This window comes from Momordica charantia (assembly GCF_013281855.1).
Source record: "Momordica charantia cultivar OHB3-1 chromosome 1 unlocalized genomic scaffold, Mcharantia_2.0 BLBB01000001.1, whole genome shotgun sequence".
Classification (NCBI taxonomy): domain Eukaryota; kingdom Viridiplantae; phylum Streptophyta; class Magnoliopsida; order Cucurbitales; family Cucurbitaceae; genus Momordica; species Momordica charantia.
This window is the reverse complement of record NW_028275157.1, coordinates 11,918,913-11,935,890: the sequence shown is the minus strand read 5'-3', so window position 1 is coordinate 11,935,890 and position 16,978 is coordinate 11,918,913. Positions and strand designations below refer to the sequence as shown.

The window sequence follows — 16,978 nt, the reverse complement described above, 5'->3', positions numbered from 1 at the left end:
TGAAATTCATTATAGTTGACTCTAACATGATCATAGCTTAATAGGTAAAACACATATACTTTTTCTTTAGAATCGAAGCCTTAAATCCCTAAAATTTGACTATAGCCAAAAAGAAAAATGTTAGAGACAGTCTAAAAAAAATAATAAAATGACCGAGACAAAATCGAAAATAAATTTATGAATTAGAGGTAAATTTGAAACCAACTAAATTATGCAAATGACTTTAATATATGTAATTGGTTTCAACTGTCCCTCTAAAACTTCAAATTTTTCAATTTTATCTCATTATTCTAAATTTTCATTAGGTATTTTAACTGAAAATGACAGCAAAAGGTTATTTTTTTATTTATTTAAAGCAAATTAAAAGATCACAGGGAGTTGAATGAAAACTTTTAAAATGTAAAGAAAAAAAAAATTGAAATCGATCACATATACGTGGATGGCAATTTGTATCTAGTCAATATAATTTTAGTGGTTAATTCTTTTTATCAAAATTTTTAATTATTTATTTTATTAGGTAAGTTTTTTTATTGATTTTATATTTGGGCTGACTTGTAAATTTTCAATTTTAACCTTTGAATTTTATTAGTTTTTACATTTATTGTAAAAAAATATTGTGTCCAATTTGTTAAAAATGTGACATAATCTTACTCATTATCTATATGTCATAGACTCATATCTATATAATCACATTTATGATATAAACTGAATATAATATTTAATGAAAGTTTTGCAAAAACAAGTTAATGAGAAAAAAAAAATGCAGGTGAATTTCCTTTCTAATAATAATACCGGTAAAATTTTATGTATGGATGTTTAAATATGTTTCGAATATCTATTTTAATTCCTAAATTTGAAGAAAAATAACAAAATGTTTAACATTTAAAAAAAATATTATTTCATGCGCTGTTAAACATTCATCTCCTTACGTACCCAATTTAAAAATTCAATAAAAAAATTCACTTACTCTAATTACCCAAAAGAAACAAAAAATTAAGGTAGACGATTTTCAGATCATCATTTAAAGATTCGGTCATTTTTAGAACATCATTAACTAATATAGTTAAATTACAAGTTTAATCTCTAAACTTTCAAGATTGTAAGCGAACAAGTCTCTAAACTTTAGAAAACATCTAGTAAATATCTGATAGATCCCTGAATTTTCAATTATGTGTTTGTCTAAATGGTCCTTGTCCTATTCGTAATTTTTTAAAAGTTCAACAACTTATTATACACAATTTAAGGATTAAACTCCTAATTTATTATTAATTGTTTTTAGTAAAAAAAAAAACATGGAGGTACGTGGATTCGAACCTCTGACTTCAAGGAAACAAGTAGATGTTTATTGATGATCTAGGTTCATGTTGGCACTAAACACGTCATTTAATTTCAATCGTCCATTCGATAAACAATGATCGAAAAGAGATTGGAAAGAAATGAAAGAGATTTAAAATGAAAACCAAATGAGAAAAAAGGAAGAGTTAGTTCAAAAACGGGAAGGCAAGAAAAGAGGCAAAAAAGAGTGGTCCCTTGCTTTGTTTACCACCAAAAATCACTTTCCTAAGGCAAGTGGAACAAGCTACCGTTATACCTACTCCCACTCTCTCTCTATATCAAATTTTGTCCATTCTTGGGAGATCCAACGTTCGCTTTTTCATGGGGTGTAATCGGATCGGTATACTATGATGTAAGTTTAAGATTTTGATCTCTCATCTTTTATGTAACTATTCATTGATGTATTAAAAAAAATTATTTGGACTCCGTTTAGTCACTTGAAATTAGAATATAAGGAATTAGAATGAAATCCATCAGAAAAAAATGTTAGGGTTGATTTGTTTTTAGATTCACACATTTTATAATATAATGAGTTGAAATTTTGATTTCAACCTTTTGATTTTAAATTTGAAACTTTAAAGGTTAGTATTACATTAAATTAAAAAAAACTATGATAAATATATTATTTCATTTTATGAACTTTATTTTTGTTAAAATCAAAATAGGTAAAATATAATATATTATAAATTAAATCTAAAATCTGTATTTTAAAACATTTGAAATTTAGATAGGAAAAAAGTTGTCAAACATGATAACCATTTTATTTTTAATTTTATAATTTTAAAAATTAAGCTTATATACACCTTTTTTTTTTTTTTTTTTTTTAATTTTGCATATACTTTTTAAAAATACTTTCAAAATCTATATCAAATTTTGAAAACTAAAAAAAAAAAAAGTCATTTCTAACTACTTGTTTTTTTGAGCGAGCAAATAGCATACTTTTCAAAACATAAAACAAAAAAACGAAATGATTATCAAATGAAACCTAGCGTGTGAATACAATGTGTTGCAAAAATGGTGTTAAGCATTGATCACTTTACTACTTGTAAGATCCTTATTAATAGTGGGTTAGGCATTTAATCTTTTAATAATGCAAGACAACCATATGTTTACTACATAAATATTCACCATCTTAAAGTATTTCGAAGATTTAATCCAAACATCTCGAACTAAGAGGTTGTGAGTTTGATCTCTCACCCCCACATGTTGTAAAAAAAAAATCAAATAATCTCGAACATGATTTTGCTAATTGATTGATCGATCTTATCATCATTCCATCAAAAGAAAAATCTTCACTCCACATTAATGAATGGTAGGATCCACAAGAAAATGTTGCATCAACTATACCAAAAGATCATATTTCCACAACTGAATATATTTAGAACATCTAAAGCAAGAAAAGGAAATTATAAAGCTCTCATTTACTATAGCTCTATGATTAGGAAAAAAGAAATCTTCCTTTCTCTATTTTTCTTTCCTATTAGTAAAAAATATAATAATGGGAAACAAGAAATGTGTGCTAACTGATGAGCACCTAGGTATCATTCAAACTTAGATATGTGGTAGGCAAAGTGACATGGTACAGTTCCCCACTCCATGGAACTATAAAATTAAAATGACAAAGACGATGCAAAATGCAATTACAAATTCACTCTAGTAAAAAAAAAAAAAATTATTTTCCCCAAGTATACGCATGTTGACACGAACGTGATGTCCTACGTAAAAGTCAACATCACTATCTTGTTTGCAAATATAACCCTATAGTTAAATATAGTTGCAAACAGACCCCCAACAACGAGACGAGTGCATTTCACATTTGAATCACAAGGTATAAATATTCACTCAAAAGAGAGAGAAGTTAAAACTACAACAATGTAATACGTATTTATCTCGCAGAAAAAATCAACCAACTATTTTCGTCCACGTAGTGAATTTATGAGCAGACAGTAAAAGTATCACTCTCAGCACTTGAAAGAGACCATGTGGAAGAACATAGGAACTTAGTGTAGATTATCAGTAAGTATCATTGGCAGAGCAAACTGCTAAAGCAAAGCAGATATTAACAAAAAAAAAAAGAGGGCATTGAGGAGAAGGTTGGTTGATTATGACATATCAAACATGACAGCTAGTGAATCTAATGGTCCAGTTCTGATTCTTTTCAACAATATGCAATCAGTGGACAATAAATCCTGCAGTTGGCAAGCAAAAGGGCTTTCTTATCCCATTCTTATCTTCATTTCCATGAGTGTTAGAAAGGATAAGAGAAAATCCAACCCAAAAATATCAGAGAGTGAGGAACTTAGATGAAATGTACAATCCTAAGGCGTTGTAGATGATACTTCTGCCTGTTAAAAACTTTTCCCCATAGCAGCTTCTCGTTGCTGCTGACGACGCTCTCTCTGCGGCCAGAATATTAGAACATCCATCACAAAAACATATAATAAAGAGGCCCATTTATTTTTTTGGGACTTTTTGATCTGGTAATAGTAAATGTATATGAGAATATTAACAGGTTTGTGGATGCCAAGCAGAAAAGCTCACAAACTACTATATCTAAGTAGTGGGTACGTAGGTAGGCAAGTGCAATACAAAATAACAGCAAAGCTAGTAACATTCTTCTCCAATGAAAGAATACAAGGGCGTACAAAGAAACAATCCAAACCTAGAAGAAGCCAAACTAAAAAAAGGGGGCTCCGAAAGTCCTTAAGCACCCGGGCCCAAAGAGAACATGGAATCTAACGAGGGACCAAACCTTCTCCAAAGATCTCTCAATCCTTCTAAAGATTCTATTATTTCTCTCAAATTAATGTACCCCAAAGAGAAGCACAAAAACAGGCCAACCACAAGAAACAACCCTCGTCAAGGAAGGGCACATGAAGAAGGCCCACCCCGCTAACAGGCTACATCCTCTAAGCTAGACCAAACTATAACCAAACATTTAAAAATATCCACTCCATATCACGTAAGCATAATCGCAACTCCACAAAAGGTGATCTGGGTCCTCAGGTGCTCTCAGGATACAACACTATGGCCCTATTAGCACGAAAGACTACCCCAAAACACAATCCAAGATATTACCTCTGCCAAGAAGGATCTACCACATTTAATCTCCTTGGGGATTTTGACCTTCCACAACAAGGAGAAGACAGGGTTACTGGAGAGAGATTGATTCACCAAGCAATGGAAGAGAGATCTACAAGAGAACCCTTCAGAAGGATTAGGGCCCCCAGAGGCGTAAATCCCTTCTCCCTGAGTAAATAGAAAAGTCCCCAATCAAAGAAAGGAGGGCCACAATATCTGTCATTTTTATATCTGACAGTGGACAACAACCAAGAAATATAGAGGAAGAACTCCCAAAAGATGGAAGAACCAAGGCCACTGAGTGGTTCCTGTTAGAGGACAAATGGTATACGAGGAAACAAAGAGGAGAGGGATCTATCCTCCAATCGCTTGTGCTCCCAAAAAATAAGAATCCATCTAACCCCCATAGAACACTGCACAAACTGGAAAAACCAGGAAACCCCATCAAAAAGCCACCACAGATTTCTGTGGGTGCCTTTCAAAGCCCTGTTTGAGAACAACTCAAAAGGATGAGGGCCATACTTGCTCACAATGACCCTGTGTCATGAGGTGTTATGTTCTCAAGGAAACCACCACAACCACTTGGCCACCAAGGCCTCCTTACATGCTCTTAAATTACCTATGCCTAGACCCCCAAGATCCAAAGGTTGAGTCGCCACTTCCCACCTAACTAAGTGAGACTCCTTTCCCTCGTTCACCCCCTCCCGTAACTACTTGGCTAACATCATCAAATATGGTACATGGAGACATGGAGTAGTATTTCATTGATAGCTCTGATGGCTGAAATAGTTGAAGGGAAAAAGAACTGTCCATTACAGAATGATGGAAGATGCAGAATAGTAAGAACAAAGAGAGATTCAAGAACAATATAGGTTGTTTGGAAACCATTTCCAAAACAGTTTTATGTTTTTTTTACAACTAAATTTTATGAAATACAAATATGCAAAGCTACTTTTTTTTTTCTTCCCTTGTTAGCTTTTAGGTTGTGCCGTGTTTTCACCAATGATAAATTTTTTTAAAGGAAAACTAAAGTCGTTATTCCTTCCAAAATAAAATATTTTGTAAATAATGATTTCAATATGCACAATTATGCCTCGATTTTAACCATAAAGAAGAAAATTCTCTTTTTTGGTTGTTTGATTCACCCTCCAACTTCCTCTTATTTCCTTTTCAAAGATTTCGTTGGTCCCACTTCCACTATTGGTTATTAGAATTAGATTATCCTTCTAATTACATTTAATGACTTGAAGTTTGTATGGAACATTGGAACTATAGATATTGTTGCTTTACTTTTTATTAACATTTCAATGTATTGGACATTGATCATTAATTTATTTATTCAAGTGTGCTTTCAGGTAACACTTGATTTCCATAGGGCAACTAAGAGACTTGTCATCTTAAAGTGCACCTACACTTTGAAACCACCGACCCTGTGAATCAGTCCAACATCTACAACCGAACTGTTAACTTGTCCTCAAGGTAAGTAACTGCAAATTGAAACCGATTATTCTAAGTTAAATCCCTAGTGGTTAGATAACAATGAAGAAATATCATTGTCCAAATACCCCTACAGCAATCTAAATATGGACGTTTCCTCCTACATTTCTAATCTTATCCACAGTGCAACCAAAGGCTGCAGTATAAAGCATTAATTGTTGGTGGCACATCCATCATACAACAGAACCTTCCATTAAGAGCATAGTTAAGGCATGTTGTACAGGCTTGCTTAAATGAGGACTTCCATTAGACGAAGGTCCCAAGGAATCATGACATCATCTAGTGTATGGTAGGAATGCTTCATACATCATTGTTGCAACTCCAAGGTTCAGCGGGCAGAGCCAAGCAAAATAGAAACAATAACATGGGCTACCACTACCTTGTTAAACAATCTCGTTTACTAAGTCCAAAGAAGAAATTGATCAAAGCAACAACAATTAATACAAACACCTACTAAAGACAAGTCTATCTTGATGGATGAACTGGATGAGAAAGTTCCATGGTTGATCTAGATGCACATCTCCATGCAGCCCAAGGTCACCACCAAAGAATACCATTACGACAATATAAAATCTTGTTGCTTGATGTCAGTAATAATGACAACTATTTGGCGTCCAGGGCTGCAAACACCATTATGATAATATATATATTATATATATATATATATAATTTTTAAATATAATCTCTCGATATCAACAAAAGTGGCAATCTTACCCCCTCAATCTCACATCATTGACTCAACCTTAGCAACCATTGACCACAAGCTTCAAACTAGCTAGCAAGGGCAAAATTTTCAAACCAAGCTGTCCAAGTTTGCTCTGGCCAACATTGACCATGCCAATTGAGGGCATCGCCAACGATACTAAAACAATACTTCTATCTTCTTTGACTCACCCATTCTCCATATAGGGAAAAATAGCTACAAATCTGTGAGTTTGAATATGCAATGCCATACCATCATAAATCGGTCTTTTGCAGGAGATGATCCAGTTTTATCCTCCCATTAGGGAAAAGGTAATGCACTTTGGAGGACTGGTTTCTTTTGAAGTTTTATGGTGTACCTGAATTGAGAGGAATAATAGAATCTTCAGGGGTGTGGAGAAATCTTGTAAGGAGGTCTGATCTTTTGTTAGGATTAATATCTCATTTTAGGTTCTGTTTCTAAAGACTTTTTTAATTATTTGGCTAGGCCTTGATCTTTTGGTTTGGAACTCTTTCTTCTTCATTAGGCTAGTTTCTGTTTGGATCCTTTTTGCGCTGCTGACGACCTATTTCCCTGTTACCCTTTTGTATTCTTTCATTTTTCTAGTTCAATTTCTCGATTACAAAAGTCATAAATTGGGAAACTTGAACCATCAAATGCAGATTTGATTATGACTACTTCCCATTATGCCACTAAACCTATATACATCCAGGGATAGTCCAGCTTCTGTTTCTAACATCATCACCCATTATAGTATAGTGGCTACATGTTCTAGTAGAAATTAAGTGTGTGGAGGATGGTCTTGATTGTGCTCTTCAACTTCAACCACTTTTGCAATGATGGTTCTCGTTTGACCAAAAGTCTACTGTAAGCTTTAGCAATTGTTGGTCAGATGCTAATTGATACTCCAAGTGGATGGAGCAATAAATAGAAATTCTGAGGGTTCAAGAGCTTCATCCTTCCATGTGCATAAATGATCTTCGAGTTTCCTTGAAATCATCCCTCCTCGCCCCCCTGGGGTACATATTCACATTGTCAACCTCCAGTTCTCACACTAGAAACTAACCAATCCCCTGGCCGACTACAGCTTTACCCTCTCCAGTGAAACATAACAATAAACACATCCTGGTTCCAAAATCCTATCACAAGTTCTCATTTTAAGGGAAGGAAATAAAAATAATTATTAAAAAAAAATACTTATTTGCATGCACACAAATAACAGCACAACGAACCCTAACAAGATGCTAGTTAAATATTATGCAAATAACAAGTTATGTAAGAGAAAATGGAAAATACCCTTCTTTCCCAATATGGATGAAAGCATACAAAATCATAGACTGGAGTGATGGTTGATACCAGCACAACATTGAGACCAGTAAATACAAGAAGTGCAGTCATAGGTCGGGTTCGATGTGGCATAGTTTTCAAATCACTGTTTTAAATCCCTAACAAGTGCTGAATCCGAATCTTATAAATGGATCCAGAAATTCTGAAAAGATAACACAAAAAACACCATGAATAAAATTAAATAATCAAAAGTAAAATAAGAATCAAATTCATAAAATTAAAAAAAAAAACCTAAAATAGTAACCCAACCTGGATGTTATTCAGCTTAAAATTGCTGGCTATGAAAATTCAATGCAGTGCAATGAAAGATAGTTTAACAAATCCATCACCTATATGTTATATTGAAAACAAATTGCTTAAAGACCAAGAATGTATGAATAATTACTCATTTGCATTATTTCACCTGAACTCAAATGTATCATACTATCATTTCTACTGATGATATATCATATTTTTTACTTTTCAAATGGCTGATTTGAATTAGAAAGCTTGCACCCATGTCGAAGCCAATTCAATTCGACATCACAAAATAATAATGCAAAGCAAAAGTGACAGACATTCTAAGAGACATTTCATCACTCTTATCAAAGCCAATTCCATATCACAAAATAATGATGCAAAGAAAAATAGTAAGAAGCATTTCATCAAACATTTCAAAACTGAATACTAAGAACACATTTAGACTAAACACTAGGAAAAAAAATTCTACAGCTCTACCCAAGAACCCCTCCACTCCCAAATAAAGCCTTCTTTTCCTCCAGTTCTAAGCCACCAAAAACGTCCAACATTTCCAAACCTGAAAAATAAGAGAGAACAATACAACCTTAACTTTTTCAATACAATCTTTCTAATCCCCTGCTTCTTCTCAACCTTCAAGAAAACTCTCCGCCCAAATGAAGAGGTGGGTCTGTTAAAGGAAGACCCACTTCCATCACTACCCAACAACTCTACTGCTCTCAAGTTGGGAAGAGAGCCACCAAATCAATCTTTCAAGGCATCCCACCCCCTCACACTTCCAACCCATCGAAACAATCCCGAAGAAGAATTTTTTCTACACTCCCACAATACTTCACCAAACACACCTTTTTAATTTGAACACACCAGAGCAGCAGCTTAAGAAGATGAATGGCCGTTTAATGCAAAAAAAAAAACATCCGAAACCAGGAAGGAAAAGGGGGAAAATGTTACCAAATGAAATGTGAACTTCCGAAATCAAGAACCAGGTGATCACGAACCTGCCGAACCGATAATCAAGAAGAATATGATCTGATTTTTTCTAATTGCCAGACCGAGAATTGTGAAGGTCGAGGGAGAGACTGAGCGGAGAGAGTGCAGAAAGAAAAGCGCTGGCTACTGAAAGCGGAAATCAATAAAAATTACAGAAATGCCATTTTCTTTTATTCTATTAGTTAAATCATAAATTTTGCCACGTCTCCATATTTCCAAGTTCCAACCATATATATATAATTATTTCTCAAAAAAAAAAAAAAAAAAACCATATATATAATTTTTTATGCCCATTTCCAACCTTATTTTTTAATATCGAATTTTTCGTGAATCGGATATATTGACACGAGGAGTGAAGAAATATTTATATAGTATTTTTACTCAAAAATATCTGTTTATTTGTTAATTTACATGATTGTTATGAATTTTTTATTTCTATAACTTTTTTAAAAATATCTAATCACATCGATATTTTATCAATATTTTTATTGATATTTGTATAAAGTTGAGACATCGATATTTTCATTTACATTGACATTTAAAAACTTTGTTCCTATGGAAGAAATTTGTATTTTTAACGATTCTACCGTCTAATCATTATATTCCGCTACAAAACACTTTAATATAACAATGAAAATTCATATTCAAAAGTTTTTTCGATATATGAACAAGATGACTATGGAAGAGTTGGCAATATTAGTTTCTTACTCATAGCTCCAAGATGACTAGTATGAATAAGTCGGGTTCAACACCACCTAGACTTAATATCATAAAAAGACTCTTAACGTTTTATATAATTCCTGAATTTTTTAAAAAATCAAATTTTCAATTTTAATTTTAACAAGTAGCACGTTCTATACCAATCATTATGATTTCCATATCTTCAAATTGTTGTATCAAAAAAATAATAAATTAATGAGTTATAAATTAACCTGAAATAGCACGGTGAAGTAGTTAATAAAACAAGGTTTAAGTGTCCAGTCCACAAAAACTTTCAATTTAAAGTGTATTTCTTCTCCGTATCCATTGAATTTTTTGATTAATATTATTATTACATATCATATGATAACAAATGAGACAATCTAAAATAATTGATTTTAGTTGGTTACTTGACTACTTTTAATTAACCTTCCACTCGAAGCTTATATGATTATTTAGTTTTTTGCTTTTAAAAATCATGTTGGAATCGTGTCATCATAATTTTGTTTGTCTTTTAATATGAAATATTACGGGTTAAGTTTTAAAATAATGACATTTTAAAAAGAAATTACAAAAATAATGTTAATTTAAAAATAATAACTAAATAAATGTAAATTAAATAAATAAATACAAAAGTAACTTAGGTTTTTGAAACTATTGACAAAAATGGGTTAGGTCAAAGGAGGGGTCAAAACTCGCATACAATGGACACTACTTCCGTGCAACGTGTATTATCTATGTGGCGGGTGGGTTGTCGTTGACGTGGAAGTCGTAGGCGATGTACGCAACTTCCTCTTATTGAAGTCGCATGCAACGCACGCGACTTCCACATATTTTCCTTTTTTTTTTTTCCGCTGAAGTCGCAGTTGTTGGCTACACGTGGAGCCACGTCAAACCGAAGTCGCAGTCGTTGGCTGCGACTTCAGTGAAATCGTGGCCTAGGACCGCGATTTCGTCCTAAATCGCAGTTGACGGCCGCAATTTCGTGAAATCACAGCCAACGGCTGCGATTTACCTACCCTATTTTTGGAATTAGTTTTGATCCTAGCATACGTTTGTCATTTGTTTTTAAAAAGTAATTATTTAAAAAAAAAATCCAAATATTACCCACAATTTTTCAAACAAAATATATATTTTTTATTTTTGAAATATGGCTTAAATCTGAAATAGGGAATTAAAAAAAAATTCAGACAATTTGAAAAATCATAGCCATCCAACCAACTCATACGTTTTAAGTTGGGTTGAAAACTAATTAGAGTTAGATATCGGGTTCATTTTTATAAAACCAGTTAGATGGTTTGATTGTTAAGTCCACAAGCTGAACCAACCCAACTTACGATAATATATAATAATATAAATTTATTATTAAATCAAAATTCACTTCATTTATATTTCTAATCCAAATTCTTTTAAACCCAAATCCAAATCATATAGAATTTGGTTAGTTGTTTAGAAGTTTCAATAGTTAAAAGACACATTTGAAAAAGTTATATGTATCTACCTAACATATGCGAGGCTTTATTGAAATCCAATAAAATCAAACGAAATTGGGTTCAGTTCGTAATTTAATAACGGTTATTTGGGTTAGAAATCTATAACCAAAATGATTGAATTGAGTAAAAAATATATATTACAAAACTCAAACCCTCCTAATTTGAAAACTAAAAGGAAAAAAATCTATAAGGATACCACGTTTGTTTCGTAGGGGAATTTACAAGGATATCAAGAAATATTTGGATAGTGAAATTTGTTTTTTTTTAGGATTGAAATAATTTAATTTTTAAATTTTTTTATATGTTATTTTGTACAACAAATTAATTCCTATTAACTTAATATATATTTCATTTTCAACTTTAATAGCTTTCCAAAAAGACAATCATATAATTTATGCTATCTTGGGTGGAATTATTTATCCTATCATCACATTATGCTATCTTGGGTGATATTTTTTTAAGAGTAAAAATATCACACATATGTTGGGCGTAAAATAAATTTTGATTATATATTTATGATAATAAATATTATTAATAATATAATTCCTTCAAAATATTAAAAATAAATGAAGATATTATATAATTTAATTGCAATTTTTTTTACATGTAAATCTAATGTACAAATATATTTAATAGTATAAAGTTGTTTATTAGTCATGAGTACATTAATTTATTTTAATTATAAATTTAAAATAATAAAATAAGAAGTGTAAAATATTAAAATTTTAAAAAGATTGATGAAAGAAAATATATGGAAAAAAATGAAGCGCAAAAAATGCAAAAAAATGTAAAAAGTAGATGTCCTCAACACGGGAATCTTGGAAACCCGTGTTTCAAAAAGGCGTCCAAAACCCGTAAAATGCATCTCATATGGACATCCTAGGATATCCGGACATCTCAAGATTCCAGATATCTTACATTCCCGCAAAACAAACATGGGAATCAAGATGTCCATTCAACGAGAATCTCGAATTTCCATGAAACAAACGACCCCTAAGAAATTTTATCAAGATATGTTAAAAGTTATTTGGTCATATTTCATTTTCTACCAAGCTTTATGGTACTACAATTAAATTGCATTAGACAAAAAATTGGTGCAAGTGGGGAAAAAATAGTGTCCCTTTCACAAAAGGAATATATTTCTTTTTTAAATAGAAGAAACATGGTCCAAATTCATATTTTTTAATCAATGTAAGGTAATGTAAGGTAATGTAAGGTTGTTGTCTTGAGTAGTAAGTCGTAATAGATAAGGGTATATACTGGTTGAGTTAGGTTGAGTGGAGAATTTTTTGGACCAACTAAAAAATTCACATAGATTGATTGTTCTAGATTGATTGTTCTAGTCGAGGGAGAACTCAAAACCTTTTTATTTCATTCCATTCCATTTTCGTGGCTAAATTAGTAACAAATGATGAAAACTCAAAATCTCATAATTTTCTAATATGATCCATCACAACGTAAAATATAACTCATTGGATTTATATTATTCCTCAATAATGTCAAGGGTTTATACATAAGCTCTAATGAAAAAAAAGTTAAAGCATTGCAGTATTAAAAATCAAGTTGACACTAACGTGATGATTAATGCATAGAGACTAAACATATAATTTAACCATGATTTGGTAATCATATGTCTTTTCTTAATTCATTAACCGTAGGGGTGAGATATAAACGAACTTTCAACTGCAAGAAAAATAATTGATATCTAGCTCGAAGTAATACACATATATAAATACATATATATATATATATATATATATATATATATATATTTGTGAGTTTAACGATGCAATGGTGGACATTTAAATATTTAATTTTAATACATGTCTAGTTTAGGCTATATTGAGGTTTGTTAAATTTTAGATATTTGGGAATTATGTATGTTAAGTCTAAATATTTGGACCATTTGTGCATTTTAGATTGGATATAGGATTTCCAATTGAGAAATTTTGACATTCACAAATATTTAAAGTAGCCCATTGGGTAGGTCTAATTTATAGTTAGTCTTTGTTGGACTAGGTTTTGAAGACTTTAGCTCGTGATTCAAATAAGAGCTCAAACTTTTATACGTACATGAAAATTGAAAAAAAAAAATTAAGGGTAAGTTTGATTGGTGATCTGAAGGAGATTCAATGAAAAATAGAATTGTCTCCTCTCTATTTTCAGTGTTTTTGGACATGTGTTTAGTAGCAGGTTTAGAAATTAAATCTCAAATTTAAAAACAAGGTATTTAATAATATATTTGTAAATTAATGGTAGGTACGAACTAAATTTTTAGTTCAATCGAAAATAATATTAATTAATTTTTTATATATATGTTATAAATTGTAGAATTATTATTTTACAATATTATATAATTTATAATATATAATTTTTCAATTTTAAAAAAAATTAATAATAAAGCGAGTTTATGATATGAAATAATATATTTATCAAAGTTTTTATCATTTTTTAATATAATTCTATATTTTATAATTTTAAATCCAAAATTTGAAAATACTGACAACATAACAGATTTTTAAAAACAAATCTACCAAACAGTCACTAAATCAAGTGAATCTATGGAGCAAGAAACAAATAATTGGGAACCTATTTTTTTTTTTTCTAATCTTACAAAAATGGCATAAATTACAAACTTAAACAATCACACCATCACACCAGACTAATTAAAACTCACTTTTGTTACATTTAAATTACAAAAACAAAAAATAATGATATTTTTATAAATACATATACTTTATGTCGTTTAATATAATTTTTCTAATTAAATAACTTTAAACTTGATCATGAGTTAAATTACTAGTTTAGTCACATATAGTTTCGATCTTGTTTTTAAAATTCTTTAATTATTATTATTATGTTTTGATTTAATATCTTAAAATGTCAATTGAATATTGGACTGCTCTAGAAAAACATGTCTAACTATAAAGTTTTTAATTTTCTTTTTCAATAGAAGACTAAATATATGCTTCAGTCTCTAATGTTAGAGTCAACATAGTTCAGTGATAAATGACATCTATTATTTCTCTCGAAGTTGATAATCATTTTTGTTGGTGAATGTTAACATTATTTTAATGATCAAGCCCGACCTAAGGTATAGGATAATAAGGTGATCGTCTAAGGCGTTCAATTATAAAAAGCCTCATATTTTTCTATTCTAAATTATATTTATAATTAAAAAAATAAAATAAATAGATAATGATATTATCGTGTATATATTATATGTAGATGTTTTTGCTAAAAGATGATTATACTTTTTAATTTTAATTTTTTAGAAAGAAAAAAAAAAGTAGAGAAAATGTATGGAGATTGATGACTTGAAATATCATTTGTTACTAAAGTAATTAGCCACAACTTAACAAACCACATTTTGAATTAGAAGAAACATGGAATTTACCAATGATATTTGTGTTAAAATGTTGTCCTAATGTGAAGGAAAATTGGATACAAATTATACCACCTTGATTTCATATTTATTTGAGATAAATCCCTAAATCATTCTTGAATCATAAATCTAACTACTTTATTTCTTTTTAAAGATTAATCTCACATCATGAAATTTGACTTTTTTTATCCAAAAATATTAAACAAATTTATTTTAGATTTGATATCTATATACTTAAACAAGGTACACAATTTATCTTCTTGAACATATATTATATATCATATGAGACATTAATTTGTAGTCTAATATATTGTACATCTAACCATCAAGGTGGTTCATTGGTCTAAAGAGGTTAGGATCAAGGTTCAAAATTTCGCTCAGACATGTCGGCGTGTCGACGGTCTCAACATCGACAATGGGGGAGAAAATCGTTTTCCCCCAATATCGTCGACATGTCAAGAAAATGTCGACATGTCGACCAAATGTGATTTTTTTTTTTTTTGTGCATTGAATCCCTAAACAATTGAGAAGATCTGGATCATGGTGGCCTTCTAGTTAGTTGAGACTTAAAGGAAGATCCGTTGGTTTTTCAAGAAAAAATCTAGATGGAAAATTTTGAATCCAAACCTTTAAAAAAGAAGGATTTCTGATCAAAACGTCAAGTGTAAATTCAAAACTTGTGGAAGAACAAATAGAAAAGTCGAAAATAATAGTAAAAAATTATTACGATATTGGGCGTTTTCTATTTTTCTTTTAAAGAAATTAAGGTTAAATTCTTATCATTTTGGTTCAAAAAGGAAAAAAAAAAAAACCTCCAATTAAATTTAACTATAAAAATCTAATAAAATCTTAAAGAAATAGAGTATAAACAATGATATATAAAAAACTTAATTTAAATTAAATTTAACAAAATCTTTAAGTAATTGATTTAAAAGAAAAACAAATTTTAAATTAAATTTAACTAACCAAATCTTAAAACAAATTAATAAAAGAAAATCAATTTAACTAAATATTATTAACCATTTAAATTTTAAACTAAATCTAATTTTTTTTAAAATTATTTTATACTTTATATATATCTATATTTCACATATTTTGTTCAATTATGTAATTAGATTGGATTAGAAATTATTAATAAAAAAGCAACACTAAACTTTAATTTACTGATTCAAATAATTTTCATATATGTATACATGATTTTCTTTCAACATTTTCATCGTGACTATATTATTACTTATATGGTTAGTTATGATGGTTAGAAGTGATTAGTTATAAGCCAATTAAACTATTATTTACCAATTTAAAAAATTTTCATCAATATCCACTATTTTCGTAATTTTTCCCAAAATATCCATCGACATCGACATGTCCGTAAAATCAAGACCTCGACATTTTGAACCTTGGTTAGGATTAATTGAGAGGAAATGAGTTCAATCCTTACGGTACCAAATTTTGGTATGGTCAGGCAGTTGCTTTGTTAAATTTTTCATATTCCAAACGTAAGGTAAGTAAATACTCGTGGTCATCGATAACTTTTATAAATGCAAAAACTTAATTTGAGAGAGACATAAATGATGATGTAAGTAGCCTTCTTGAAATTTCTTTTAAAGATTGATTTTTATGTGGATGAAATTTAGTTTAAAATGATCTCCTCAAGAGATTGAAGAAACGGGAGAATTTTTTTTTTAAACAAGGGAGAATTATTCAATCCTCATAACTCAATTATATTAATTAAGATCAAATAAAACTTATTTGATTTGATGATGGAATTGACTGAAAATAGAACTTTTTGTGTGGATGGAATTTAGTCTAAAATGATCTCCTTAAAGAGATGAAAAAAGGGAGAATTATTCAATCCTCACAATTCAATTATCATATTCTCATAACTCCTTCTAGGAAAAAAATTCTTCTTTTTTCTTAAATTTTAAATATTTTGACCTATCGATTTAAACTAAACTCGTAAGTCCATAAGTTATAAGTATGTCAATTCACTTTAAAATACACTTTTTTTATAATCATCTTTCAAATATTTTGTCAAAATTTTTTTACTTTTTATTCGTTTATTCATTTATCACCGAACATGGTAGATTTTTAAAAAGTATTTTCAGACATTTAAAATCACTTAAAGTATATGTTAAATACACTATAAGTTAGTAATTTTTTCAAAATTATTGTTTTTTTTGTAAAAGATGATCCCAAACACACTATTAA

General features: G+C 30.1%; 1 protein-coding gene across 2 annotated transcripts; it reads right to left on the bottom strand.

Moving 5' to 3' along the window:
- Positions 1-3,318: 3,318 nt before the first annotated feature.
- LOC111021335 (uncharacterized) lies at positions 3,319-9,361 on the bottom strand. 2 transcript variants are annotated; one of them, XM_088126835.1, is made up of 4 exons: positions 9,152-9,361; positions 8,213-8,292; positions 7,913-8,105; positions 3,319-3,734 (listed from the first exon to the last, which is right to left on the bottom strand). In XM_088126835.1, the coding sequence occupies exons 3-4, from the start codon at positions 8,033-8,035 to the stop codon at positions 3,684-3,686; spliced, it is 174 nt and encodes a 57-aa protein (XP_087982961.1). In that variant the 5' UTR covers positions 8,036-8,105; positions 8,213-8,292; positions 9,152-9,361; the 3' UTR covers positions 3,319-3,683. The 2 variants fall into 2 exon arrangements, with proteins under 2 accessions (XP_087982961.1, XP_087982960.1); XM_088126834.1 differs by lacking the exon at positions 8,213-8,292 and having other exon boundaries at positions 9,152-9,354.
- Positions 9,362-16,978: the final 7,617 nt, after the last annotated feature.

What these genes read in the sequence shown, in the direction of transcription:
- LOC111021335 (XM_088126835.1), bottom strand. Translation starts at nt 8,035, where the DNA reads ATGCCACATCGAACCCGACCTATGACTGCACTTCTTGTATTTACTGGT. An exon ending in ATCCATATTGGGAAAGAAGG is followed by an intron (nt 3,735 to 7,912) that starts GTATTTTCCATT and finishes TTCTGGCCGCAG; the next exon opens with AGAGAGCGTCGTCAGCAGCA.